The 27,740-nt window shown below is 44.3% G+C and overlaps 1 protein-coding gene across 3 annotated transcripts in view; it reads right to left on the bottom strand.

The window, feature by feature from the left end:
• Positions 1 to 27,740, bottom strand: part of PCSK6 (proprotein convertase subtilisin/kexin type 6) — a 185,269-nt gene that overhangs the window by 38,570 nt on the left and 118,959 nt on the right. For 2 of the 3 annotated variants that reach the window (XM_038532633.1, XM_038532634.1), the window contains exons 12-13: positions 21,895 to 22,083; positions 17,653 to 17,789 (exon numbers count right to left, since the gene is read on the bottom strand). In XM_038532633.1, the coding sequence (XP_038388561.1) occupies positions 17,653 to 17,789; positions 21,895 to 22,083 (326 nt within the window). Of the gene's footprint in view, positions 1 to 17,652; positions 17,790 to 21,894; positions 22,084 to 26,778; positions 26,973 to 27,740 lie in introns of those variants that run through there. The other variant, XM_038532635.1, reaches the window with a different exon arrangement.

Genomic DNA, 27,740 nt, shown 5'->3' with positions numbered 1-27,740 from the left:
GAACCAAGTGGCCAATGCCATGATCCATAACCACACACAGCAGCGGTTGGGTTGTACTGTCACCTACATAAGTGGGAATCTATACTTTTTTGCTTAAACTAGGAGACCTGGGGAATGATGCCGCTTGCTCTTTGCAGTCCCTTGGACAAAAGGAAAGAAAGCAAAAAGACCAGCTGGAACACTGAGCCCTAGTGAAGCAAAAGGGGTTAGAAGTGAGACTTTTGGAGAGTGGTGCATATGCTGACTGTTTGGAAACCTTACTGAGCTCTTTGGTCCCATTTCAAGAGAAGCAGGAGTGATACTCTAATTGCACTTTCCAGAAATGAGAGAGTTCAGTCACAAACTTGAAAGCTGGCACAGAAGGCACGTGATTTCAATCTTACTTCCTTTCTAGCCGCCAGTGCAAGATAGATTGAGCCATTGATCACAGATTGCAAAATTTCAACTCATCTTGCAAACGGAGATGAGCTCAAAACAGATGTCAATTAAAGAGGAGTCATTAAATAACAATAAAATGAGAACAGCTCTGCTCTCAGGAAAAAAGCAATGCATGAAAGAGCTAACTGAAAGGAAATTAAAAAAAAAACCATGGAACTTTTTATGATTAAAAAAAAAAAGGAAAAAAACAGTCACACAAAAGAGACTAATTTCTTCCACTTTTAACCGATTATTAAATGTTTCACTGAATGTGCACAGACAAAAACAGAGTTGATTAAAATTATATGAGCTCTTGATTTAAACAAGATTCATGGATGCACGCACATTCACTCAACAAATAGTCGTTGACTGTGCTCAGCACTCGGGCTGGGGCGGGAGGAGACAAAAGCCCTAGTGCGGCACTTCCAAAGGCAAACTTTGCCCAATCACACTTGACCCGTTCTAAATTGATCCTCTCTCCCTCTCCAATATTTCCTACAGATTATTGAAACTCATGTTTGATCTGCCACCTGAATATGTATGTGCTTTAGCCTAGGTTCCCTAGAAAATGGGAGGCCAAGCCTATGGGGCTGAGGCTTTATGGGGAGGCATAATCCCAGGGCAACAAGAGTGAGGCTGAAAGGTCTTTGGCAGGGAAGGGGGGTGGGGACACCAAGCTGGCTCCAGCTTCACAACAAAACAGCAGGGCACTTGGCCAGGGGAAGAGCTGATCTCCTGTCTCTCATTGCGCATTTCCTGGTCTATCACCTGTCCCCTCCAGGCAGCCAGATACTGGGGAGCCCAGATGCCACACCTCCTCTAGAAGTGGAAAGAAAAGTCACAGCTTCCCCATGTCTTGCTGGGTGGGATGGACCTGACTCCCTAGGACCATTGCAGCTTCTACCTGTGTGCAAATACCTGTGCACTAGCCTAACCTTCACCTGGGCTAGGACGCAGGTGTTCATGCAATGAGGAGATAAACTGGGGGCCAGACCTCTCCACTGCACAGAGGGGCTGATGGAGCCAATCTGGAGAGACACGTAAGAGGTCCAGTGTGCCATTTATGGAGTAAAATACAATCATTACATGTGCTTGGAGGTAGAAGGCACAAACTATCATGAGCAATATTTGAAAAGAATCTTTTCCCCTAGGCTTTCTCTGGTCTTCCATTCAAGTGAGCATAGCACCTTTGTAAGACACTGTATAATGGTAAAAGGCAGACTTGTAGAATTGGGTGCACATGACACACACTTACCACCGAGAAATATGTGTTGGTGATCTTAATATTTCAGGCACTATGGTCAAACACTGATCAAAACTTTTTAAAAATCCTCATGAGGTATTTGTTTCATATAAAATTTTCCTACATTTGAATCTCAACCAGGCCCATGAAATAATACTACTATAATATTAATAAGTACTCTTATTCCTATCACACATATGCAGTAATGGAGACCGAGAGAGGTTCCGTGACCAAGCCAGCAAGTGGCCCTCTTGGAACTCAGACCACACACCTGCCAGACCCTCTGTTCTGGGCTCACTCCAAAACAGGTCCCAACACCCGAATCCTGTGCCCCGACTCCAAATTATGTGGCAGCCTGGCCTTCCTCACACTGCCCACCTGGTCATAGTCAAGTCAACTGGACTGTGGATGGGGTCTGATATTCATAGCTTGTCTGTAACCCTATAGCTTATTCTGCAGGTTTTGGCAAATGCACTTAAATTCTTCCTGGACTTCTTTGATCTCACCCTGGCTTCAACTTTCACGTTTGTGCTAAGGAGAGAGGCAGAGATGGGATTCCACAGACGTGAGCAGGTGGACTTGGGTGTACTGGGCTGAGCTCCAAAGAAAGCCAAGATGTGTGAGAACTCTTAAATGGCTCGGGCCCTGGGGACGCACCACACACACACACAAAGGCCACTGAAAAGCCAATCAGTTTGTGGGGTAGTATCTCCTCACAGCAGTTTCGAAACCAAGCTGTTGGTTAGCAAGTTTTGGTTTCTTTTGTTGGGAAAAAAAAGCATTGCTTAAGAAGAAGAAAGAAGAGAAATGTACCTGCTGAGTTCAAGACTTGAAAGAGTTTCTCATTGGGTCTGTTGACTAAAGGGTGATCCAGGGTGCCCTCAGCACAGCAAGCCTGGATTCTGTTGTTTCCAAATTCCTGGGTTCTCCAGAAAAGCAGAGCCAGCTTAATCTCCCTCAAAGGCACTGAGACAGGTCTCTGCCAGTTACCTCTGGGCTGGAACTTACCCAGAGGGCAAAAAGACCATTTCCTAAAGGCTGTGGTTAGAGCCTATGCTTGTAGCAAGTGAGGGCAGCCTCAGGGACCTGAGTTTCCAGAACAACCCACCATATGCCAGGTTGTGCTAGAAAAGTTTGCTCCCATCAGGTGCTCAGAACATGCTAGGAGAGAATTATTACTCCCAAGGTCCCCCAGACAGTAGCTGGTAGAGCCAGTACTGGGTTCCAGGCCTTCCTACTTCCACATTCATTTTCTTTTCACCAAATCACACTGTGATCCCAGTACAGAATACCACGGATGCTCTGGTATTTGTTCTGCAATCCCTAGAACTTCTACTTGTTGGCTTGCTATCACTATATTTACTTTTCTGTGTTTTCATTTATGTTTTCTTCAATTACGACAAAGACAATCTTTTGTTCACTGATTATTTATATTTTTTTCTTTATGAACTGTCTTTTTGGGCTCCTTTGCTGATTTTTCTCCCGGGGTGCTTTGTGTATTTCTTGGTGATTTGTAAGCACTCTTTATATATAAAGGCTATGATAGTATAAAGCTTTGTTTGCCATCATCTAGCTATAGTGGTCAAGATGCTAGAGATAAAGAAGGTATCTGCCTGTGTATTGTAATTTTTTTTATGCCAAATATTGTTTTTAACTTCCTGTCTTGCAAGGAGGACTGTTTAGCACATTGAAAAATCAAATGATAACTGTTTGCTGATCAGGAATATTTAGGCTGAAAAATAATTTGACTTGTTAAGTAAGCAGTTAAACCAATGGCAATTAGACCTTCACTCTTCTGAATGGGCCTTGAGAAGAAATAAACCAATAAAATAAGAGTCCCTGGTTGTGATGTCTAGTCCTGAGGGAGGGACCAAGGCTCTACTCAGAGATGGGCTGGCTCTGTTAGGATAATGAGGAGGTGGAGGTTGGGGAACAGAGCACATTACAAGATCTGAGCCTTGGCCATGCATTGAATGCATTCCTCTTAAAGGATACCCATCTCAAAAAATAGTCCTTTACCTATATGATTCCCAATAAGCAGTGGTGTGCTAGGGCCACTTTGCATCGATTTACTGATTGTTAACATTTTCAGGAATTTGTGAACTGATTGATAAACATAGCCATTATTAAAAATTAAATAATATAAACATAATTAATAAATTATATTGAAAACAAAGGTAACAAATACTCAAAAATCATCACTTTCTAATCATTTTACTGTATTTTGACATAATCCATGCTTTGGGGGTTATTTATATCTATCCTATCTATAGAGTAGAAATACTATCAGTGGCTACTGTGTACTCTTCTCAACTCTACTTTCAGTGACATCTCATTGGTGGTTTGAAATCAGCTGTGGTGGGAGCATTTACACACGGAAATTGATAAACACTACAAAAAAGGGCTTGATTTGCTGTTGATTTTTTTGATTTGAGAAAGTGATGGAGGAGGAAATATTCATAATGCAGGTTAAACTTAAAAGTGAATTATATCTGTAGCCATTATATCAGCAACAGCATTAAAAAACTGAGGGAATACATTCTTCTAGTGTTTGAAAACCATCATCCAATTCAGCAATGAGGTTGCCCATATCACTGACAAATAAGTTCCAACTTGTATTTATGCCAAAGGACAGTTGTTCATCAACTGCAACCACAGATCGACTATAGATATTAGAGTCTGGCAAAAATCAATGAACGGGTTCTCTTAGAATCAATGGACTATATGCAATTTACAATGTGAACAGTGTAGTTTCTTATTATTTGCAAACTGTGCTACACATACTTTGTATCAGTAAAATTTATAATATTGCATACACACATAAATAATTTTATATACATTTCTACATACACACTTGCCCCCTGGAGTGCTAGTTGTTAAGTATTTACTAGGACAGTGGGGGGTCCATGGGTGGGTAAATGGGGACAGGATGAGAGGCCTCAAATAACACCCAAATAAGCAGGCCTCTTAATTACAAGGTAACAGAGTACTCCATTCAAAGGCAATTTGTAAATAGGCTAGAGCACAGAGCAACAAACTAGGGCCCACCACCCACCACCTGATTTTGTATAGTTATGTTAAAACACAGCATATGCATACATTTACTTATTTTCTATGGCTGTTTTCATATTGTAATGGCAGTGCTGAGGAGCTGTCACAGAGACCTGAAAAGTCTAATACATTTATTATCTGGCCCTTTATAGAAAAAGAAAAAAAAAGCAAAAAAAAAACAAAAAACAAAACAGCATCAGACTTTTTTTAAAGCATCAGACTTGAGTGAAGTGAAAAAGACCACTTGTGGATCACTCTGAGTTCATCCAAAATATTTTATAAATATTTTTCGAATTTTAATTTTATGGCATTTTTTTTGCCAAGTAGAAGTTTCTAATTTTATGCGTATTAATCTACCAAAATAATGCTCTCTCCAAATGGTTAGCCAGTTGTTGAGAGCTTTTATTCAATACCTCATTCTTCCGCCACCAATTTGAAATGCTACACTTAGTGTATCTCTACTTATGGACTCTCTCTTTTCTGTTCCCCCTGACTTACCTCTCTATACCAGCAGCAGGGGCATACTGTTTTAATTATTTTAGTTTAAAAATACAGTTGAGCTTTGAATAACACAGGTGTGAACTGCACAGATCACTTACACATAGATTTTTTTCGATACAAACAGTACAGTACTGTAAAAGTATTTTCTCTTCCTTATGATACTCTTAATGACATTTTCTTTTCTTGAACATACTTTACTGTAAGAATATAGTATATAAAACATATACTAGTATGTGTTAATTGTTTATATTGTCCGTAGGGCTTATGGTCAACAGTAGGCTATTAGTAGTTAAGTTTTGGGGGAGTCAGAAATTTGGGGGTTATTATTTTTTTTAAAAGATTTTATTTATTTATTCATGAGAGACACAGAGAGGCCAAGACATAGGCAGAGGGAGAAGCAGGCTTCCTGCGTGGAGCTGGATGTGGGACTCATTCCCGGGACTCCTGGACTCCGGGATCACGTCCTGAGCCAAAGGCAGATGCTCAACCAGTGAGCTACCCAGGAGTCCCTGGTTTTATTTTTTTTTAAGATTTTACTTATTTTGCTTGCTTAGGCAGCACATATACTAAAGATTTATTTATTTAGGGACGCCTGGGTGGCTCAAAGGTTGAGTGTGTCTACCTTCGGCTCAGGTCATGATCCTGGGGTCCCAGGGATCGAGTCCCACATCGGGCTCCCCACAAGGAGCCTGCTTCTCCCTCTATGTCTCTGCCTCTCTGTGTGTCTCTCATTAATAAATAAATAAAATCTTTTAAAAATTATTTATTTATTTATTTATTTATTTATTTATTTATTTGAGAGAGAAAGAGAGAGAATGCAGGGGGAGGGGGGCAAAGAGAGAGGGAGAGGATCTTAAGCAGCCTCCACACTCAGCGCAGAGCCCCATGTGGGGCTTAATCTCATGACCCTGAGATCATGAACTGAACCAAAACCAAGGGTCAGATGCTTAATCAATGGAGCTACCCAGGCCCTGGGAGGCAGAAGTTATATGTGGATTTTTGACTGTGTGGTGGGATGGCATCCCTAACCCCTGTGTTGTTCAAGGGTCAACTGTATGTTTGAATACCTGCATTTAAGTTTTTGGAAGTTCTCTCACTATTCTCTGTGTTTACTCTTACAGATAAGCTTTATAATCATTTAGTTAGGTTCTTCCTACCCCCTTAGTTTCATGGTAATATTGATTGAGGTTGTCTTCAAATGGTAGACTCATGAACAACGGCCACCTCAGTGATATTAAAGCCTGAAATACAATACAGAGGAAAACCCTTTAAACATCAATAACCATCTCTTCTAAGTGCCTGTTGTATTTCAAGTCCTCTGGTAGGTCAAAAAAATAAAGATTTGGGCTCTCTCAACTCTCCGTCCAGGTGAAGCAACCTCTCAAGAGAAACACTTTCTAAAAGTCATGACCATAGTACAGAGCAGATGTTCCTAGTACAAGACACCTGTTAGACTTCAATATTTGATTGATCTTTATAATTATGACACTTAAAATAAAATAAAATAAAATAAACAAAAATATCCTAACGCCAGATATAGGAAAACCACAGAGCTAAAAAGAGAAACATCAACTAAAGGCTGCCTGTGGTCAGAAGAGGCACAGTGAGTCCAGGCTCTGCCCTTAGGTGCGTGAGCTTGGTCAGGATCCTAGGTGGAGCTTGGAATTAGCTTCCTCTCCCACAAAATGAGGATTAAAACACTCAACAATAAGATTGCCACGAGGAGTCATGTTAATAATATAACACCAAACACTTGGCACGGACTTGTAAATCAAATCCCTCCAACAGCCCGATGCAGAAGAGGGACCGAGGCTCAGAGAATGGTAATGGCCTGTCCAGGGGCCACTGCTGGCAAGTGGCAGAATGTGGATCTGATGAGCAGGGTGGCTCCAGAGCTCAACCTCTGGTAAGCTGGGTTCTTTAAAAACAAGCAAACACACACACACTCATACATATATACGTACCTACCTATACCCACACCCCACAGACATAGTACATATATACACTCATGCATATATACATACCCACATAGTACATACATTCATGCAAACGTACATACTTCCGTGCACATATATATACAGATACATACATACTCCCATGCACACATATATACACACATGATCCCACTCTAATCCATGTACACACACACACACACAGTTTGGTGCCTTGCCTTATTCCTATACAGATTTAAGGATAAAGAAAGTCCAAATAACCTAGTTCAAAGAAACTAGCTCTTCCATGGCATACTGAACCTTTCTGTTCCTCACACGTATATGGGGAATTATATTTGCTCCCAGGCAACTTCATTGTTGTTAATTTATTTAACCATGCAATCTAAATCTCTAGGACAGCCTTTATTTTGACCTCTTGGGAAGAAATGTCCCCCATGTGAATTTTTTTTTTCAATTTCATGATGGAAATTTTCAAGTGAAGACAACATAGAGAAAACAATACAATGGGTTCCCATGTTCCCATCACACAGTACCAATAATCATCAATGTTCTGCCTATTTTCCCCTGTTTACTCCTTCCTTGCTCCTCCACCTCATGTCCCCCGAAGTATTTATTTTTTATTTTTTAAATTTTTTTAGGTAAGCTCTACCCTCAACATGGGGCTTTGACTCCAAGATCAAGTTGCATGCTCTACTGATTAATCCAGCCAGGAGCCTCTCTCCTTAAGTTTTTTAAAGTAAGTCCTAGATCTCATTAATACTTCACTCGTAACTACTGTTGTATGTATCACTATCAATAAGAACTTCTTTTCCATAAACCTTAATTCCTTATCATCATCTAGGACTGTTTAAGATGCCCTACTTCTATACTGACTTTTATCAATGAGATCAGATGACATCAGTACCTGATGGAGAATACCTAAGCACTGACTATCAGCCCATTCCTCTCTTTGATAAATGTTACTGCTCCCCCTAGATCAGTGGGAATTTGGAAATGCTGGTGAGATCAAGAAAAACCTGCCCCATGTGGTCTGCTGCTCTTTTGGAATCAGAGGCAAAACTAGAGGAAAAAAAAAAAAGAAATTTCAATCAAGAAGAAAAAGTGAATTCTCTGCATTCAAGAGAAATGACATAGAAGTTTTAAAAGTGCCATCAATTGTCTCAGACAGTCTATTTATTACTATGTGAATACCAAGTATGTGAAACGAACCCATTGGAGTCCTAGAATAAGATACATGGTGTCGATGACAGAAGATTGGGAAGCCTGCTTGAGGATATTTTCTGTTTAAAGTTGATGTCTCACAGCTCCCCTCAGAGGGGAAGATGGTGGAGGTGCCCAAGAGCTTCAGGCAGGCTCATGGTCATGAAGGAAGTGTGATCTGGGTACAGAAGACACACCATAGCCCTGACGGAGCTCTCTGTGCCCAGCACCAAACTGAACCCTCAGGCGCAGAATGGGGTGCAGAGATGAAGAATGAAGAAGCATGCTTCCACTTGCACCTGCCCAGCAGATCTGGTATGTGGCCCACATGCAGTCTAAGTAAGTGCATGCTGAGTGAATGGGAGAAGAATGGAGCAAAGATATCCTGGATGCTGCCCAAGGCCAAACTCGCTTCCAGCCAAACAGGAGAGGACCCATTTTGCCACATGCATCAGGGTGCTTGCAGGAGCCCCAGGGGGCTAGGCAGGAAGGCTGGTTGGAGTGGTGCAGGTGCATACACTTTGCCTTGTGCCGGGCAGGTGACCACCAATGTGGGCTCTGAGGTGAGGGCAGGATGGGGAAGGGGGGTGGTGGGGGAGTGATCCTAAGTTTCTTGGCCTGGGTCAGCACCTTCTACCCAAATCCTTAGCCAAGTGTGCTCATCCTCATCTTATGGGAGAAAAGGCACAGCACCAAGGCAAGGTATCATTCTGGACTGAATCCTTATATTCCCTCAAGGTCATATTTTTTTTTTTTTAAGATTTTATTTATTTATTGGGCAGCCTGGGTGGCTCAGTGGTTTAGCGCCACCTTCAGCCCAGGGCATGATCCTGGAGACCCGGGATCGAGTCCCACGTCAGGCTCCCTGCATGGAGCCTGCTTCTCCTTCTGCCTGTGTCTCTGCCTTTCTCTCTCCTGTGTGTGTCTCATGAATAAAAAAACTCTTTAAAAAAATATTTTTTAAAAAATTTATTTGAGAGAGTGTGTGTGTGAGTGGGGGCAGGAGCAGAGAGAGAGGAAGAAGCAGACTCCCCCCTGAGCAGGGAGCCCGATGCTGGGGCTGAATCCCAGGGCCCCAAGACCAAGACCTGAGTTGAAGGCAGATGCTTAACCAACTGAGCAGCCCAGGCACCACCCCCTGCCCCCAAATTCATATGTTGAAACCTGCCCCCATTGTGATGGTATTAGGTAGTGGGCCTTAGGAAGGTGATTAGGTCAGGAGGGTAGAGCCCTTGTGAATGGGGTTAGTGTCCTACTAAAAATGGCTCAAAAAGCTCACTTGCCAACCTTCTGCCATGCGAAGAGACAAGGACAAGGTGGACACCTGTAACGCATAAGAAAGCCCTCCTGGAAAATAAATAAATAAATAAATAAATAAATAAATAAATAAATAAATAAATAAATAAAAGAAAGCCCTCCTGGGAACCCGCCCACTCTGACAGCCTGATCTCGAACTTCTCAGAACTCTGAGAAATGAACTTATGCTATTGATATGCTACCTCATCAGCAGTACTTTGGTATAGCAGCTGGAATGGACTAAGACATCAGAGATTTGGGAAAAGTGGAGGCAGGAGGATCTGATGGATCCCAGGCCTATTTCAAACAAGATACAGGGGAATGAGGCAGATAGGGGGTCCAGACAACTGACACTTCCTGCATTCAGAAAGACCCAAACTTAAAATTTTGAGCATTCTAGGTGGAAAACTTCTATTTATTTATTTTAAACATTTTATTTTTACTTATTTTGTTTTATTTATTTACTTGACAGAGAGAGAGAGAGAGAATAAGCAGAGGGAGCAGCAGGCAGAGGGAGAGACAGGCCCTGAGCAGAGAGCCCAAAGCGAGGCTCAATCCTAGGATGCTGGGATCATGACCTAGGCTGAAGGCAGATGCTTAATGACTACGCTGCCCAGGGGCCCTAGGTGGAAACCTTCTAAAATGTATCCCCAGAAGATGTTCTGCAAGGTGGGACCTTTGCTCTGGTCACAATGTCACCAGCAACCTGGCCCAGAGGTGGTCTGTGGGGCACTGGACTCGCACACCAGTCCTGCATGCCAGGCTCCCTGTGGAGCCCATGTTCCCAACCCCTGGGCCTGCAGCTGCTTCCCTGGTGAAAAGTGAGGTCCCAGGGCACCCGGATCCGAACTCAGGTGAGTGGAATAGAGGTGTGCTGAATGCAAGAATGAACGAGAAGCCTCTGGTAAACACAATGCAGCTATGAATCAGGATGTGCACTCCTTTCCATTCCTTGCTTTCTCCCAGAGAAGGAGAGTGATCCTGGGAGCAGACACACCCCTCCCTTGGCCCAGGAACTGAAGAGGAACATGCATGACTCATTTGCTACTTGGTTTTCAAAAACTAGTTTTAAAACAAATTACATCAATCAGGTTCAATCTGACAGGAGGTGAGTATTGTCTGAGCTAGCATACTCAGGAGACTTGGTTACTTAATAAACCCTGGTCTTTTTTTTTTTTTTTTTTTGCTTTTGATAAATTTATTTTTTTTAATTTATTTTTTATTGGTGTTCAATTTACTAACATACAGAATAACCCCCAGTGCCCGTCACCCATTCACTCCCACCCCCGCCCTTCTCCCCTTCCACCACCCCTAGTTCGTTTCCCAGAGTTAGCAGTCTTTACGTTCTGTCTCCCTTTCTGATATTTCCCACACATTTCTTCTCCCTTCCCTTATATTCCCTTTCACTATTATTTATATTCCCCAAATGAATGAGAACATATAATGTTTGTCCTTCTCCGACTGACTTACTTCACTCAGCATGATACCCTCCAGTTCCATCCACGTTGAAGCAAATGGTGGGTATTTGTCATTTCTAATAGCTGAGTAATATTCCATTGTATACATAGACCACATCTTCTTTATCCATTCATCTTTCGATGGACACCGAGGCTCCTTCCACAGTTTGGCTATTGTGGACATTGCTGCTATAAACATTGGGGTGCAGGTGTCCCGGCGTTTCATTGCATCTGTATCTTTGGGGTAAATCCCCAACAGTGCAATTGCTGGGTCGTAGGGCAGGTATATTTTTAACTGTTTGAGGAACCTCCACACAGTTTTCCAGAGTGGCTGTACCAGTTCACATTCCCACCAACAGTGTAAGAGGGTTCCCTTTTCTCCGCATCCTCTCCAACATTTGTTGTTTCCTGCCTTGTTAATTTGCCCCATTCTCACTGGTGTAAGGTGGTATCTCATTGTGGTTTGGATTTGTATTTCCCTGATGGCAAGTGATGCAGAGCATTTTCTCATGTGCATGTTGGCCATGTCTATGTCTTCCTCTGTGAGATTTCTGTTCATGTCTTTTGCCCATTTCATGATTGGATTGTTTGTTTCTTTTGGTGTTGAGTTTAATAAGTTCTTTATAGATCTTGGAAACTAGCCCTTTATCTGATACGTCATTTGCAAATATCTTCTCCCATTCTGTAGGTTGTCTTTGAGTTTTGTTGACTGTATCCTTTGCTGTGCAAAAGCTTCTTATCTTGATGAAGCCCCAATAGTTCATTTTTGCTTTTGTTTCTTTTGCCTTCGTGGATGTATCTTGCAAGAAGTTACTGTGGCCAAGTTCAAAAAGGGTGTTGCCTGTGTTCTCCTCTAGGATTTTGATGGAATCTTGTCTCACATTTAGATCTTTCATCCATTTTGAGTTTATCTTTGTGTATGGTGCAAGAGAGTGGTCTAGTTTCATTCTTCTGCATGTGGATGTCCAATTTTCCCAGCACCATTTATTGAAGAGACTGTCTTTCTTCCAATGGATAGTCTTTCCTCCTTTATCGAATATTAGTAGACCATAAAGTTCAGGGTCCACTTCTGGGTTCTCTATTCTGTTCCACTGATCTATGTGTCTGTTTTTGTGCCAGTACCACACTGTCTTGATGACCACAGCTTTGTAGTACAACCTGAAATCTGGCATTGTGATGCCCCCAGATATGGTTTTCTTTTTTAAAATTCCCCTGGCTATTCAGGGTCTTTTCTGATTCCACACAAATCTTAAAATAATTTGTTCTAACTCTCTGAAGAAAGTCCATGGTATTTTGATAGGGATTGCATTAAATGTGTATATTGCCCTGGAACCCTGGTCTTAACTGAGATTTTCAAGTACTATTCCATAGCATGCCATTGGAGCTGAGTTGATTTGTTAGGGTTTTGTTTTCTTGTTTTGTTTTGTTTTTTTTTTTTTTTTAAGTTATTAAGTCAGTTGCAGATATGTGAAGGATATTGAAGTGAACAATGCAGGAACCAGCACCTCACTCCCAAAACGGGATGTCAGAGGCACTGTAGAGAAATGAGATAGGTGCTGCTCTTTCTAACCAGGCTGTCTCTTTGTGTTTGCTGCATTATTCTTGCCATGAGGCTGGCAGTGACCTGGTACCAAGGAGCCACCCAGACCCAATAAGCGGGGAGGGAAAGACATGTGCTTTGGGATCAATCTTCCCCGGGGTACCAACAGTGACAGACAGCTCCCAAGTCCGCATTTCACCTGGGCCCTGGAAAGCTGGAGTTGGTGAGAAACTTTGGTCAACTGGTGTCACTTTCTGTAGCTGAGGTCCCCATATGAACATGTCAGTGTTGAGGACAGCCCTGCTTTGAAAGGCAGAAAGGCTAAAAGATCATTCTTGCTTTTTTTTTTACCCGCCCCCCTCACTCTGGAGAGATACTGTTGGAAGCAAGACCAAGGCCACCATTTGCAAAGGGAGGAGGTGCTAATGCCTGGATGTGCCGAGCATGTAGCCCAGAGAGAGGCATCCATCCTCCTTGTGCACAGAAAACAGGGCTTGCAGTATGGTCTCAGTGGCAGGACCATTTGCCTGCTTGTTCCTGCAAAGGGCAGCTCAGGAGCAGCACCCCGCCAGTGTAAAGTGGGTGTGCATGCAACGTTGCAGGAACAGCTGCAGAAAAGTGCACTCTGTGACAGTGTGTCCTGATCCCCTCTATTCCAATAAGCCACAGAAGAGCAGAGCTAAAAGAGCCTATTCTGGTCCTGTCCCACCCAGCCAAAAGATCTATGTTCTAATCATGCCCAAAGATGGACACTGGCCTGTTCTGGGACTTAATGCAGAGCCACCCTCGGGAGGTATCCCCTGCATTGCTTAGCCGGCATCCCTTGTAGTACACAGAACGTCTGGTATTGTGATGATCACAAAACGTTCCAATTGTCCTCACTCATTCACCAAATGACCACTGTGATCTGTGATGAGCCCCACAGCAGGAGGTACTGGGAACATGGCAGGAGCCAGAAGACAAGGGCCAGACAGAGATTAGCATGGAAAATGAAGTCAGAGCTGGTGAGTGCCATGTGGGCAGGAGGCGGTGGGAAGGCTTGGGGAGGTGTGTGGCATGTAGTTCTGTGCTGGGTACCACAGCAACCCTCAAGTGCAGTACCTGTACTTGTGAGAATCATCATGACATAAACAGATCTCCTCCCAGTGCCCACCCCTGGAAGACCCCTGGGTATCCCCGTTTGCCCCCCGGGAGAGCTTATCCACACTGTGGCTTTCATTACCAGAGCTACTTGCTGACAACACTTAAACACTTGCATTTCCAGACCTCTGCCCTGATGTCCACGTATATACATCAGACAGACAAGTTGTGCTGCGTGAACACACAGCTCCACAGCTGCGTCCACAGTACTGGCCTCCTGGGCAAGCAGAGATGCCGATGGGTGCTGGGACTCTGCCTTGTGCCTGTGGGGCAAGGAAGGCTTGAGGATGGAGGTGGCATGAGATGTTGATCCTTACCTGTTACCAGCAGGCCAGTGCACTTTGGGGCTTTAAAAACGAATACAGGAGTTTCTGCTCTTAAAATATATGAATTTCAAGTGACTTAAAATTTTGCATTTTTGTATTTTTATTTATTTGAGAGAAAGAGAGAAAGAAAAAATGAGCGGGAGCAGGGGAGGGAGAAGAAGATGCCCTGCTGAGCAGGGAGCCCGACCTGGGGCTAAATCCCAGGACCCCGGGAACATGACCTGAGCTGAAGGCAGACACTTAACTGACTGAGCCACCCAGGCACCTCAGCATTTTTGTATTTTTAGGTTTTGTTATAGTAATGTCTTTTCAAAATAGTTACTTATTATCCTCAAGGCTGAAAGTTATTCTTTTTTTAAGAGAATCTCTTTTTTTTTAATTTTTATTTATTTATGATAGTCACACAGAGAGAGAGAGAGAGGCAGAGACATAGGCAGAGGGAGAAGCAGGCTCCATGCACTGGGAGCCCGACGTGGGATTTGATCCCGGGTCTCCAGGATCGCGCCCTGGGCCAGAGGCAGGCGCCAAACTGCTGTGCCACCCAGGGATCCCTGAAAGTTATTTTTTTAAAGGGGGGACCGGGGGAACCTTATAGATGACTTGATCATTTAAAGTCAGTTTTCTTTTTTTTTTTTTTTTTTTTTTTTTTTTAAAGTCAGTTTTCTACATAAGGCAAGTCAATGCTCTTCTCTTCGGTTCAATACAAACAAACAAAAACCTCCCAAAACTGTGCTTCATGAAAATTCAGAAAAGGACCAGGGCAGAGGAAGATTCTAGAGTGATCAAGAAGCAAGCCCCTGGGAACAACAGAAGTGAAAGCAAACCTCAGGGAAATGTCTCCAAAGAGAAGCAAGACTGGAGAGTCATCCCTGTCCTTTACTATGAGTCCAAATCTAACTGAGAGATACGAAGATGTCAGAGATCGCTGTCAGTGACTACAGCAGAAGACATAAAGATTATTCTTGTTCTCTCTCCTGGTGTAGCTCCACCACTTCCGTCGGTGTCTAGCCCAAAGTAGGAATTCAATAATAGTCAGTTCAAGAGATGGTTATGAACCAAAAGGAGAGTCATGAAAGGCTACCTTCCCCGAGTAAAAAATAATCTAAAAGCAAAATTAAGGAAACCATTCCATTTACAATAGTGTCAGAAAGAGCAAAATACTCAAAAACAAATTCACCAAGGAAGTAAGAGACATGTGGAATGAAAACCATAAAACAATGTTGAAAGAAATGAAATAGGATGGAAATAAACAGAAAGGCATTCTAATCCATGGATTATAAACTCAATATTGTTAAGATGAAAATATTCCCCAAATTGAACTAGATTCAGTGACATCTCTACCAAAATTCCAACTACCTTTTTTTCCCCCAGAAATAGACAAGATGGGGGATCCCTGGTGGCTCAGTGGTTTAGTGCCACCTTCGGCCCAGGGTGTGATTCTGGGGTCCCAGGATCCAGTCCTGTGTCGGGCTCCCTGCATGGAGCCTGCTTCTCCCTTTGCCTGTATCTCTGCCTCTCTCTCTGTTTCTCATGAATGAATGAATGAATGAATGAATGAATAAATAAATAAATAAATCGACAAGATGATCCTATCATTCATATGGAATTGCAAGGGCCCCAGAAGAGCCCAAACAATCTTGAAACAGAAGAACAAAGCTGGAGAATTCATAGTTCCCAATTTTGCAACTTACTACAAAAGCTATGGTCATCAAAACAGTGTGGTACTGGCATAGGCATAGGCAGTGGTGAACAGACCAGTGGAATAGACCAAAGAGTCCAGAAATAAATTCATACATCTATGGCCAATAAATTTTCAACAAGGGTGCCAAAGTCATCCAATGGAGGACACAACAGGGCATTTTTTTGTTTTGTTTTGTTTTTTTCATTTTTTTAATAAATGGTGCTGGGACAACTGAATAGCCATATGCAGAAGAATGAATCTGTACTTTTACTTATACTATACAGAAAATTAATTCAAAATAGATCAAAGTAAGAGTTAAATGTAAGAGTTAAAACTACAAAACTCTCAGAAGAATACAGATTTTAATCTTGACCTTAGATCAGGTGATAGTTTCTCAAATATGACACTAAAAGTGCAAGCTATAAAAGAAAAAATAAACTGAATTTCATCAACATGGAAAACTTTAGTGCACCAAAGGGCACAATCAATAAAGTAAAAGAACGGCCCATAGAATGGGAGAGAAAATTTACAAATCAGATATCTGGCCCAGATCAAGTATCCAGAATATATATACACACACACACACACACACACACACACACACACACACATATATATATATTTATTTATTTATTTTTAAAGATTTTATTTATTTATTCATGAGAGACAGAGAGAGAGAGAGAGAGAGCAAGGCAGAGGCACAGGCAGAGGGAGAAGCAGGCTCTATTCAGGGAACCCGACGTGGGACTCGATTCTGGGTCTCCAGGATCATGCCCTGGACTGAAGGCAGGTGCTAAATCGCTGCGCCACCGGGGCTGCCCCAGTATCCAGAATATTTAAAGAACATTTACAACCCAGTAATAAAAGACAAACAACCCAGTTTTTAAAATGGGCAAAAGGGCCAAATAGACATTTCTCCAAAGAAGATGTAAAAGTGTCCAATAAGCCCATGAAAAGATGCTCAACATTATTAGTCATTAGGGAAATTAGTGCAAATCAGAGTCCAGAGTACTAACCATTACACCATGGAACCGCCAAATTAGTGCAAATCAAAACCACAGTGAGATATACTTCACACCCACTGGGATGGCTATAATGAGAAGAAAATGAAAATAATAAAACAAGTGTTGATGATGACGGGAAGGAATTAAATCTTCATATTGTGCTGGTAGGAAGGTAAAATGGTACAGCCACTGTGAACACCAGTTTGATGGCTCCTCAACCAGTCACATAGCATTACCATACAACCAAGAGAACTGGAAACATACACCCACAGAAAAACATGGATGCTCAAAGCAGTGTGATTCAAAACAGCCATTAAGTAGAAACAACCCAACTGTCCATCAACTCATGGAGGGATGAACAAAATGTTCTAGATAATCAAATCTGTACAATTAAATCATGTTAATGGTGAAAGGGAATGAAGTATGGATACCTATTACAACATGGATGAACCTTGGAAACAGCATGCTAACTGGAAGAAGCCAATCGTGAAGGGTGACATGTTGTATGATTCCATTTGCATGAAATGTCCAGAAGAGGCAAATCCACAGAGACAGAAAACAGATTAGAGGTTGCTGGGAGCTGGGAGAATGGGGAGTGTCTCTACTCAATGGGAATGATGACAAAGTTCTGAAATTGGGTAAGTGGGGATTGTTGCACAACACTGTGAATGTACTGAAAGCCACTTAGTTACATACTTGAAAAGGATTAATGGCGAATTGTATCTCCATTGAAAACAATTAAAAAAAAAAGAATTATCAGAGACACTACAGTCAAATAAATGTCTGGAGTAAACAAAAGGGTTGAGATATAAAGTGGTGTGTGAAATTCCCGAGAGCCACTGACCTTGTTTCTCTGGGTTGCGGACCTGGGATGGCATGTCTTGGATTTCCAAGGTCCATTCCCCCTCGGCCTTTTCTCCCCAGCAGTGCACGGTCATGAACTCCCAGTTTGTAAACCCTTCATTGGAATGATCCAGCAATCTGCAATTGGAGACTCGGGGTAAGAACACAAGGGTCCAGAAAGGAGCAGTGAGTAGGGAGCCAGGTCTGAGAGGGCTCTTTCCCACCTTGGAATTACTCAAGTGATGGTACAATCCCACCAAACAGCACCTCAAAGGCAGCAGCTTTGAGAATGGAAGGGAAAGAGGCTTGGCCCTCAGCTGAGGCCAAAATGCAGGTAAAAGCAGGTGACTGCTTTCAAACCCTTGCATGATGACACAGCCCTGGCCAGCAGCTTCACCTCCATTATCACACTGGGTCCCCGAAACATTCTGAGAGGCAAGCTGGCCAGCAGGACTTACAGGTGCCCAACAAAAGAGAGTGATGGTCTCCCTCCTGCCATCCTCATGTATGGACTTACAGATGGAGAGATCCCAAGTGTAGTGATGAGTAGCAGGTCCAAAAGCCTATACCTGGCTGAGCTGGGACTTATCTGCATACTGTATCTGCATACTGACTCCTGTCTTTATTCTTTCCAGCATAAGGAAATGTTTAAGAGGTAACCAAGGAAGGCCTTCAAACCTAATCCCCCAAAACGTTCCTTCAGAAGCTGTGTGGTTCCTCCCTACCCCAGCAGTGATCCTACAGAGCCCATATACCAATGCCTGAGGGCACAAAAGCAGACAGAGGACAGGCCACACACAACTCTTCCACGGAAGCCCCAGGGGCATCACATAGGAGGCCTTTCTAAAATGCTGGCCTGTGGAATCATGAAACCTTTACATTTTCATGGAGCTAGCTAGCTCTTGTGTGCTGTTCTCCAAAAGATACAAAGAAGGCAAAACATGTAACTCTCTAGGGCTTAACAAGCTTCAGCAGGTGCATCTGGGGGGAGATGACATAACTGACCAGTCTGGTTGTTTTTCAGTGTGTGCGGGAGGCCCCTCCCCTCTGCCAGCCTCCCCTCGAGGGTTCTGATGAGCCTCTCTTGGTCCTTCCATACCCCAAGATCTTTCCAGACTAGGACTTCAACTCAGATCCTTTTTCTCTTATTTGACTTGAGCAGGAAACAGGAAGTGGCTCACGGGCGCCCTCTTTCTTCCAATACCCCCGTGCCCTGTTTGGTCTCTTGTCCTTGGAAGGAACAATCTCAGGTTCTTCTCTCTTCCTTCCCCATCTAACTACATCTCTATTTGGGGATAGTGTCTTTTTTTTTTTTTTTTTTTTTAAGATTTTATTTATTTATTCATGAGAGCCACAGAGAGAGGCAGAGACCTAGGCAGAGGGAGAAGGAGGCTTCCTGAGGGGAGCCCAATATGGGACTTGATCCCAGGACCCTGGGCCACGACATGAGCCAAAGGCAGATGCTCAACCACTGAGCCACCCAGGTGCCCAATGGGGACAGTGTCTTAATCCAAGGGGCTCTTTATTGCCCATCAGAAGTTCATAGACATGTTTTGTGTGATATAAGACTGGAGTCCTGATCTGGGTGTTCTCCAAATGTCCAATGAATGTATAGACATGCTTATGGAGAGAACGTTCTGGGCATGGAGAAGAGTGAGGGGGAGAGGTACACCCTGTCCCTTCACACGGTACAGCCGTGTGAAGGTCAAGGCTGATTTTCACACACGATACCATGCCAAATGCAACGCACTCTGAACAAAGACAAAACTGTCCCTTAAGGGTTGAAATACTTCATGAATATCAACTTAACTCTCAGTGAAAAGAATCTGGCAACCTGAAAAAGCTGCCAAATTGAGCAAGATATGAAGTAAGGTAGGAGGTAATAGATCCCCGAATACAAACTCTTGATAGAATCACAAAATCTGTGCCTGGGGGGCAGGAAAAAAAAACCCAATTGCCAAGACTCAGGAGAGTGCCAAGTGGCTGCAAGGCAGGTTTAAATTGCTTGATGGCCCAGGAACCACACTTCCTAGCAAACAGGTTATCGTGAACCAAAGGAACTTGGCAGGACCCGCTCTCTCTCCTGTGAGTGGCTCATACTAGGCCTGAGCAGGATGGAGGTTAGAAGGGGAGGAAAAACTGATTGCAAGGAAATCAGGAGGGATGCTGGGGTGCTAGAAAGTTCTTCCAGGTCAGGTAGATGGATGGAAGCAGGACAGGATGGGAAGCCAGCTGCCTGCACCAGGCATTTTCATCTGTATCATCATATGCAGTTCTTGTAGCAATCCTGGTTGTGACAGGAGTAAAATGACATTTCTAGAGGGGAGGAATAGAGAGAGGAGAGATGGCCATCTCCTGGGTGCCCATCTGGGAAGTGAAGGAGCATGGGTAGAAGCATGAGTCTCTGGGCTCCAAAGGCCATCTCGCCATTGGTCCTTGCAGTTCATTGCTGGCCCACTGGCCTACAGACTGCTGTCACAACTTCTTAAGCCTCACTGTCCTCTTGGTCAACCCAAGTCACCAGTTGGTGCCCATACCCAGGTCCTACCTTGAAGTCAGGGCTCACTACCTCTGATGTTTCCTGGTATCCAGCCTGGAGCAAATAGGGTTCCAGGGAGGTGACCTCAGGAGAGCACAGAAAAGTAGAGCCTGTACCTGGCCTAGGGAGCCTGAAGCAGACCTGCCCAGTCTGGTGTTCCCACAGGCAATGAGGGCCCATTATCAGCAAACTTCCAATCCTTCAAGAAGTGCTAGAAACCTGGCCTTTAGATGAGATCTCTTGAAGTTCCAGTAATAATAATAATAATAACAATAACAATAACAACAACTCTGATTGCAAAAGAGCATAATGCTTTGGCTCCCCAGCTGGTACTCCCAGACTGCTCATGCCTTGGCTGCCTTCTACAGGCAGAGGCAGAGTGTGGTCCAGGCCTACCCTCAGGAGGGAAAGATGCCCCCTGACGCTCTTGTGTTACAAGAGTGAAGCCTAACCTGGTAGGGACCAAGCCCGATGGCCAAGCCCTGGAAATCACTGAAGCCAGGATCTGGTCTCAGGGCTGGTTCTAGGGCACCACCAACAAACTCAGTGCTCGCCCAGTGGCAGAGCCACCAGGCACGGGTGTGGTAAATGGGGCATGGCTCCCCACTTCTTCAGACAAAGGCCCACATCTGCCTGTCCTTGCAGCAGGCCAATCTCTCAGTCTTCTGCTAAGTAGGGGTGAGGTAGAAGGGGGCTAAGAAAAAGGGCAACTCCTATCCAGTCCTGAAAAGAGGCATTTGCTCAATCGCCATCTCTGAATCCTATCCTCCAAATTTGGCTGCCGCCCCCGGCAGGGGACCCAAAGGAGTCAAGCAAGCCCAGCGTGGGCAAGCAGGGAGTGGGCCACCGCCCAGGGGATGGGCAGTTGCAGGTGGTGGAGTTCGGTTGCCAGTTCTATTTTTCAAGAAAAGCCAGAAATGCTGGCTTATCCTGAAACCTTTCTCTTCCTTCTGTCTCTTAGCTAAGGTGCTGAAAAGAAGCCCCAGTGCCTCTCCCCTCCTCCCCCAAGCTCCCATAAATCCCTTCACCCCAGTTACCTCCGAGCGACACAAATGCATCAAAGCCCTCCTCCTTGTCTCTGACCTTGTGGAAGAAATGGCTCCATAGCTTTCCATGAACTGTATGTGAAGCCCCAGAATTCAGAGCCTGTTTCTTAGGCCTTCAGCTAAACAAGGGCCCTCTCAGGTACATGTGTGAGAACCCTGCAGAGGGAAGTCTCTGAGCGCCCCGTAAAAGCCATGTCTCCCACAGAGCAGAGTTCTGGTCCACACAAGTTCAACAGCACCACACATGACGCAGGGCCATGCAGAAGGTTTAGGAGGCAAGGCAGTCCTCCTCCGACACATATGCTCACCTCAGATCCCAAATGATAGGATAAAAATGATCTTCAGTGCACTTCTAAGAGCAATTAAATCATCGCCAGAATTCCAGAAATCTTTCCATTAAACAAAGCAACAACAAAACCCTTGTCACTACTGCCTGGAGATGAAAGTTTTCCAGGATGGTTTTGAAGGCCAGGTTTCAGGTGAGCGGGGTCTGTGTGTGAATGTCCTCAAGAGGAAGCTTTTGGAAGAACCCACCTGCCTGGGGTGGAAGGGTGGAGGGTGAGGGAGTCCCGCAGGGATGCTGTGACCTCAGTCTGGGTGGGCTCTCCTGATAAGCTCCAGCCCCTGTGCCAGCCCCGCTAGGCCGGCCTGGTCTTACCTTTTTGCCAATAGTTGAGACTTGGTTCCTGAAGGAGAAATGAGGTGGATCTGGAGGTCTCCTCGACGTGGGTGGGAAATAGTGATGCGAGCCACCACGTGTTCCAGGTAGCCCACGCGCTGGTCTGAGTGGTCTGCACAGGCAGTGGTCAGGGCAGTGGTCCGAAGCGTCTGCACCACAGGGATGCTCCTAGGAGAGAGGGGAGGGGCTAAGGGCTCGCACCAGAAGCTCCAAGGCCCGCAGGAAGGCAGTGGATTCAGGCCTTCCCAAGGACCCTCAGGGACCTCCAGCCCCTCTTGGATGTCCTACTCTTGGATGCTCCCATTGAAGCTATCTTGCCAATCCAGAAGATGTTTGCTGTTCTGGAACTTGCTTAGAGATTTAAAGAATGGCTTCTCATACAGACTCAGCTAACATACCCAGTGATCAGCCCTCAGTGCCCAGGAGCTGGCTTCTCTCCAAGTAGCCTTTGGCCAACACATTGCATCAAATGCTGGGAGTCACCAAGGCTCTAAACCGCTACTGCTTTGTGGCAAAGACTGGCCTTGCTAATAGAAGACACGATGCTGAGTAATAACAGCAAACATTTCCTGAGCTGACTGTATGCCTGGCACTAGACATGGCACTAGTCTGAGAATTCACGAGGATCCAGTTTAGAAAGAGGTCAAGGATCATGCTCAAGGTCACACAGCTACTGAGAAGCAGAGCTGGGATACCAGGCTCAAGTTCACTGCCTCCACCTGTGCAGCACACTGTCCCACAAGGATGCTGGTGTCAACCTATGCTTGTGTTCAAGATACCGAGGAAGAGGAGATGGACAAGGCCCCCAGGGCCAGAGCTGGGCTCTTGTGCTAAATGCACTGGTCAAAGCCATAGCGACTGGACCAGAGTCATGGAGGACGGACAGGAGCTGGTCTAGTTCCTACTGTCATGTGTGGAGAAACTGGGGTCCCCTCCCTCTCTGGTCCCCTCATGGGAATGGATGACAATTCTCTTAATTAAGTCAAGGCAGTTTTACCATATGAGATGGAATCTAAGAACAAACATCAGGTCCCAATCATTCACGAGTTAGTTCCACTAGAATCTTCTAACACTCCCCAGAGGAGGGAGATACAAAGCAATACAAAGCATATACCTGCATGCAGCTCCCGCCTATTCTGGGCTACCATGGCTCGCCCCTACCTCTTGTAAACTGAGGAAAGTTCTCCAGTCACCCTGCAGCACATTAACAACTCCCCACTGCTCAGCCAGTGCTCAGTTTATTACGGGGAGCGCTTTGCTCATTATACCCCGACTCTCCGCTCAGGAGGGGAGGCTCGAAGCGTAGGCTCAGCATCTCTCAGGAATTACATTGCTTGGCTCTACGGGGCCTGAATCATAAAAAACAATCAAAACATCTATAAACAGTGATGTAATTCCCTCAGAGACTCTGTAAATATTTGAAAACATGATTTGCACGCATCATAAATTGATTTAGAGATGCTGACTTCTTTCACAGCCTTCTCCCAAATTTTCCTGTCTGTGTTTACAGGTCAGCAGGCCCCCCACTGTGGCAGAGGCAAAACCTTTTCTGGGCCCAAGAGGATGATCAAGTTAAAGCAAAAACAAAAGCCATAACAACGTTTCAAAAACCTGCCCCAGGGCAGCCTGGGTGGCTCAGAGCAGTTTAGCACTGCCTTTAGCACAGGGCCTGATCCTGGAGACCTGGGATCGAGTCCCACGTCAGGCTCCCTGTGTGGAACCTGCTTCTCCCTCTGCCTGTGTCTCTGCCTCTCTCTCTCTCTCTCTCTCTCTCCCCTCTCTCTCTCCCGTGTCTCTCATGAATAAATAAAATCTTTAAAATAAAAATAAAAACCTGCCCCATCCCTCTAACGCTTGACCAATGGGGAGGAACAATCACTCTGACCTGGAAATAGACCTGAAATCCCACCGAGGAATCCTTAATCCTAAAGGAGTAAGCACAGGATTTCAGAGAATAGGAACAGGGTAAAGAAATTGCAACCCAACCCCATGCCTCCCCTGCCCACCTCCTGTGCCCTGTCCAGTGTCGACATCTAGAGAAAAATAAAAATCTCGAGGACTATTAAATATTCCGTGAGATTATTAAAAGCTTCTTGCATTTGACACTTTTATCCTTGCTAAGGGATTCTAGCTGTGAGGCCATCCCTGAGGTCAGAAAGCTTGGTTGGTCTAATGGACAGGGGCCACTTGGCAGCTGCCAGTGGGGTGGCTGCCGGGGGTGGGGGTGGCCTGCAACTCCTTTGGGTGTTAGGGCCTAGCCTGGTTAGATTTTCAAAACTAAGACATTACCCTCACCTGGGGGGTTAGGAGTCCCTTCCTCCAGGGAACAAGGCTAATTATAACAATTAGTTTTTATGATACAACACAGTTACAGGCCACCAGCCCTCCACATTTGCGCAAGTTCTAGAGGAGGGTGGGGAGCCCAGGACAGCCACCCAAGGACAGCGAGTTGTTACATCTCCTTACCGGCAGTCAGCCTTCCCCACATTTTATTTCTGCTCCCATTGGAACAAATAACTTAATATTCCAAATCAGGAGCTTTTAAATTTCCTTTAAAAAAAAAAAGTGGAGGGGAGATATGTTAAAATGTTTCAGAATAGTCGAGCTGAGATTTTTCTGTATTTCAGATAGAAACCCCAAGTAGAAGTGGGGAAGCCAAATAGCAAAAGCCATCACTGTGTAAGAATGAACTCTTAGGCAGAAGGTGAAACCTATATGGGGGGGGGAGGGGATTTTTCCCCATCCTACAGTTATTTGAGAGAGAACACAGAACATGTAAGTCAACTGCAAAGCCGTTTATTTTTCAGTTAAAGCAACGCTCAGGGGTTATTTTTGTTACGAGAACACGGCTAAATTGTCCTTTAACCACGAAAATTGATCTAGAAAGATCTTCAAGTTTCTAAGGTAACTAAAAATATCCCATTGTGATTAAATTCTGTAATTGTTGTGTGTACACATGGCCATCCTCCAAGTGCCCTAAAGGCACCCAAGGAGTTAAAAAAAATCCCACAAGACCTATCTCCAGACCCAGCGATATTTAAACTATGGAGACTGCCCTACTTTGAAATGATCTCTGAGGACAGACTTGTCACTTCCTGTTGAACCACATTTCAGACTTAATTACTGATACTCCAGATGTTCTTCTTTCATCCTGAAGTCTCTTAAACAGCTCCGTTCTCCTGAGGGGGTGGAGGGTTACCAACAACAAGCAGCCTTGACAAGAACTTCCTTGTACCTCCAGACCATGACTCCTTTGACCTCCTACTTCTCTCCAACGTATAATAGCATCTAGTATCTCATAAATGTACAGAAACAAGATCCTGATTCACTCAATTCAAGGCACTCACCAAATCACTATGCTTAGACTCTTCTGGCATCCGAGTGAAATCCAGAGCCAAAGATACATATTTTCAAGGACAGGTTTTCCCTGCTATGTGAAAGCATAGCATTCCTGTGAAACCTTTCTCAAGCTGAGAGCAAAGGCGTAAAGCAAGGAAGCAGTTACCATTAATTTGTATGGAAAAAAAATGTGGGAGCATTCCCAGACCCAAAAAATAACCTCTCTGAGGTTTTTCTGATACCTTAAGAAACATCCTGCTAATAGATGCACAAAATAAATGGAGATAAAGCACAGATGCTCATGGACACTGTTCAAAGCTCCAGCGGCTTGATGCTGAGATGCTGGGTGTTGTTCCTGGGGAAGGAGTTTGGCAGGGCCACTCTCGCTGCTCAGGGCGTGCACTGCCTTTATCACAGCTCACTGCAAAACCAATGCTGAACGCTATTTTTGCTTTCTGTCCTTTTTTTTTTTTTGGTAAAAGCAGAAATCCTCTTTGGATTTCTTCTAGATACTAAAGGTACTAAGACTTTCATTGAAGCAAAGTGGTGTAAGGCTACTTACAAACAAGTGGCCAGGGAAAGCAAGGAGGGAGGGGGATTGGTAGCTACCAGTAGGAATCCTCCATTGTTCCACTTGTCTTTCTGTCCTGGCTGGGAACCCACTACAAGATAGTATTTCTCACTCCCACCCTAAAGACCTCTTTCCAGCTCATCTATAAGGGCAGATCTGTGCTTTGGCACAGAGCATTTCCAGGGCAATGATGTCTTACCAAGCTGCAGGGCAGGGGCAAGAGCAGGCTTGGTCCAGTTCCTCATCAGATAATTCTGAGATCATGCTATGTGTGAAGATACCCCCTCCAAACCCTGCCAAAGCAGAAAGCAGGGACACCCTCCCCCATTGTATTTGGTATTTGTCTTGGAGAGATGAGGTTGCTGCGGAACTGAGGACAATTATAGTGGGAAGAAGCAGAAGATCAACCAGAAGACGCTTTCACAGACCTTCTAATGGGTAATGAGTAGAGTGGAAAGGGGTTAATTGGGGCACTTGTTAAATAAAACTGTACAAAACCAACTTGGTCTGTTGGAGGGCACAGAGTGATCTGAATGGGGACATTAAGAAGCTTCAGAGTCACTTTCTTAGACCTATGTTCTAGGATGAACATTCTTGACAGAATGGTCATGGAGTCTGAGATAGACAGATTCCATATACTTCTTATTCATATTAACTGACGTTTAGGATTTTCCTTAGATTAAATTACTTTTGATTATGAAACCACAGCACATCATTTAGGCTGGAAATAAAATTTAAAAAAGAAAAAGAGGTGAATCCAGTACATTAATTTAGACGTGCTGCTCATCATTAAGTTGTAAGGCGTTTTAATATACAGTGTTTAAATTTATAGCGTTTATTTTTCTTCTGTATGAAATAAGTGCTGGCTGTAAAGATTTCTTCCAGCTCTAAGATTCTATCTGATGCAGAGTTGAAAAAGACAATTAGATATATAGTCAATTCTCATTATTCACCTGGGCACAGGTGAGGCCAAGCAAGGTGACACTCTGGCTTTTGGTTTTTGCTCTCATGCTGTGAACAAGTGTTCTTCTTGTGATCTATTTTTAATGCTACGTTTTTCACATTTTCGTTTCTTTTGTTGGTGGTTTCACACATACTGCTGGGGTGCCGTCTGGTTCCTAGGTGCTGGAAGGCTGAGATGCACCTTCTAGAGAAAACACATATGCTGGATAAGCTTCATTCAGACAGGAGTTATAGCTATTGGCCTTATAGGCAATACTAATGAATCAGTAATATATATTAAATTAAATGTTTTTAAACAAAAACACATAAGACAAAGTTATGTATGGATCAGTTGATGAAAATGTTGTGACCAGAGGCTCGTAGGAACCTAACCCTGTATGTCCTGTAGGAGCGATGGCTCTGTATTTGTAAATTCAGTGTTTGTGGTAACTTCATAGAACATAACTACTGTGTATAATGAAAACTAGCTGCATTATTCAAATTCAAATACTAATTTTTTAGTGAAGTTGCATTTATAATTTGGGGGGAGCAGATTTGCAGCAAAAGATAAGCCTGGCAGGGCAAGGGCTATAGGAAAAGAGGCAGCTTACTAATGTTACCCAGTGTTTCCAAGGGGGCTGAAAGTAGGACAAATATCAGGACCCAGGTATGGTCACCACCACCACCACCACCCCTGGGGGCAGGACAGCAGAGCACAGATTTTCTTAGGACACCCTGCCATGCCTCGTGACAAAATGACATGGTGTTAGAAGCCAGAAGCAAGGGCCTCCTATGGTATCCAGGAGTGCTCACAGTGAGATGTCCCAGAGAGAGGTGCCAGGTGGGGTGTGGAGTCAATCCGCACAGTACAGACAGAGCCCAAATGTGAGAGGGGCTCTTTTTAAAAAGATGCTAAACCAGGCTGTGTGCCACAGCACGGCAGGATCCTGAAGCTGGGTTGTTGTGGGTCCTG

This window comes from Canis lupus, chromosome 3 (genome assembly GCF_011100685.1).
Source record: "Canis lupus familiaris isolate Mischka breed German Shepherd chromosome 3, alternate assembly UU_Cfam_GSD_1.0, whole genome shotgun sequence".
NCBI classification, from domain to species: domain Eukaryota; kingdom Metazoa; phylum Chordata; class Mammalia; order Carnivora; family Canidae; genus Canis; species Canis lupus.
Note: the sequence above shows the minus strand (reverse complement) of the source record. Positions and strands in the feature narration are given on the sequence as shown.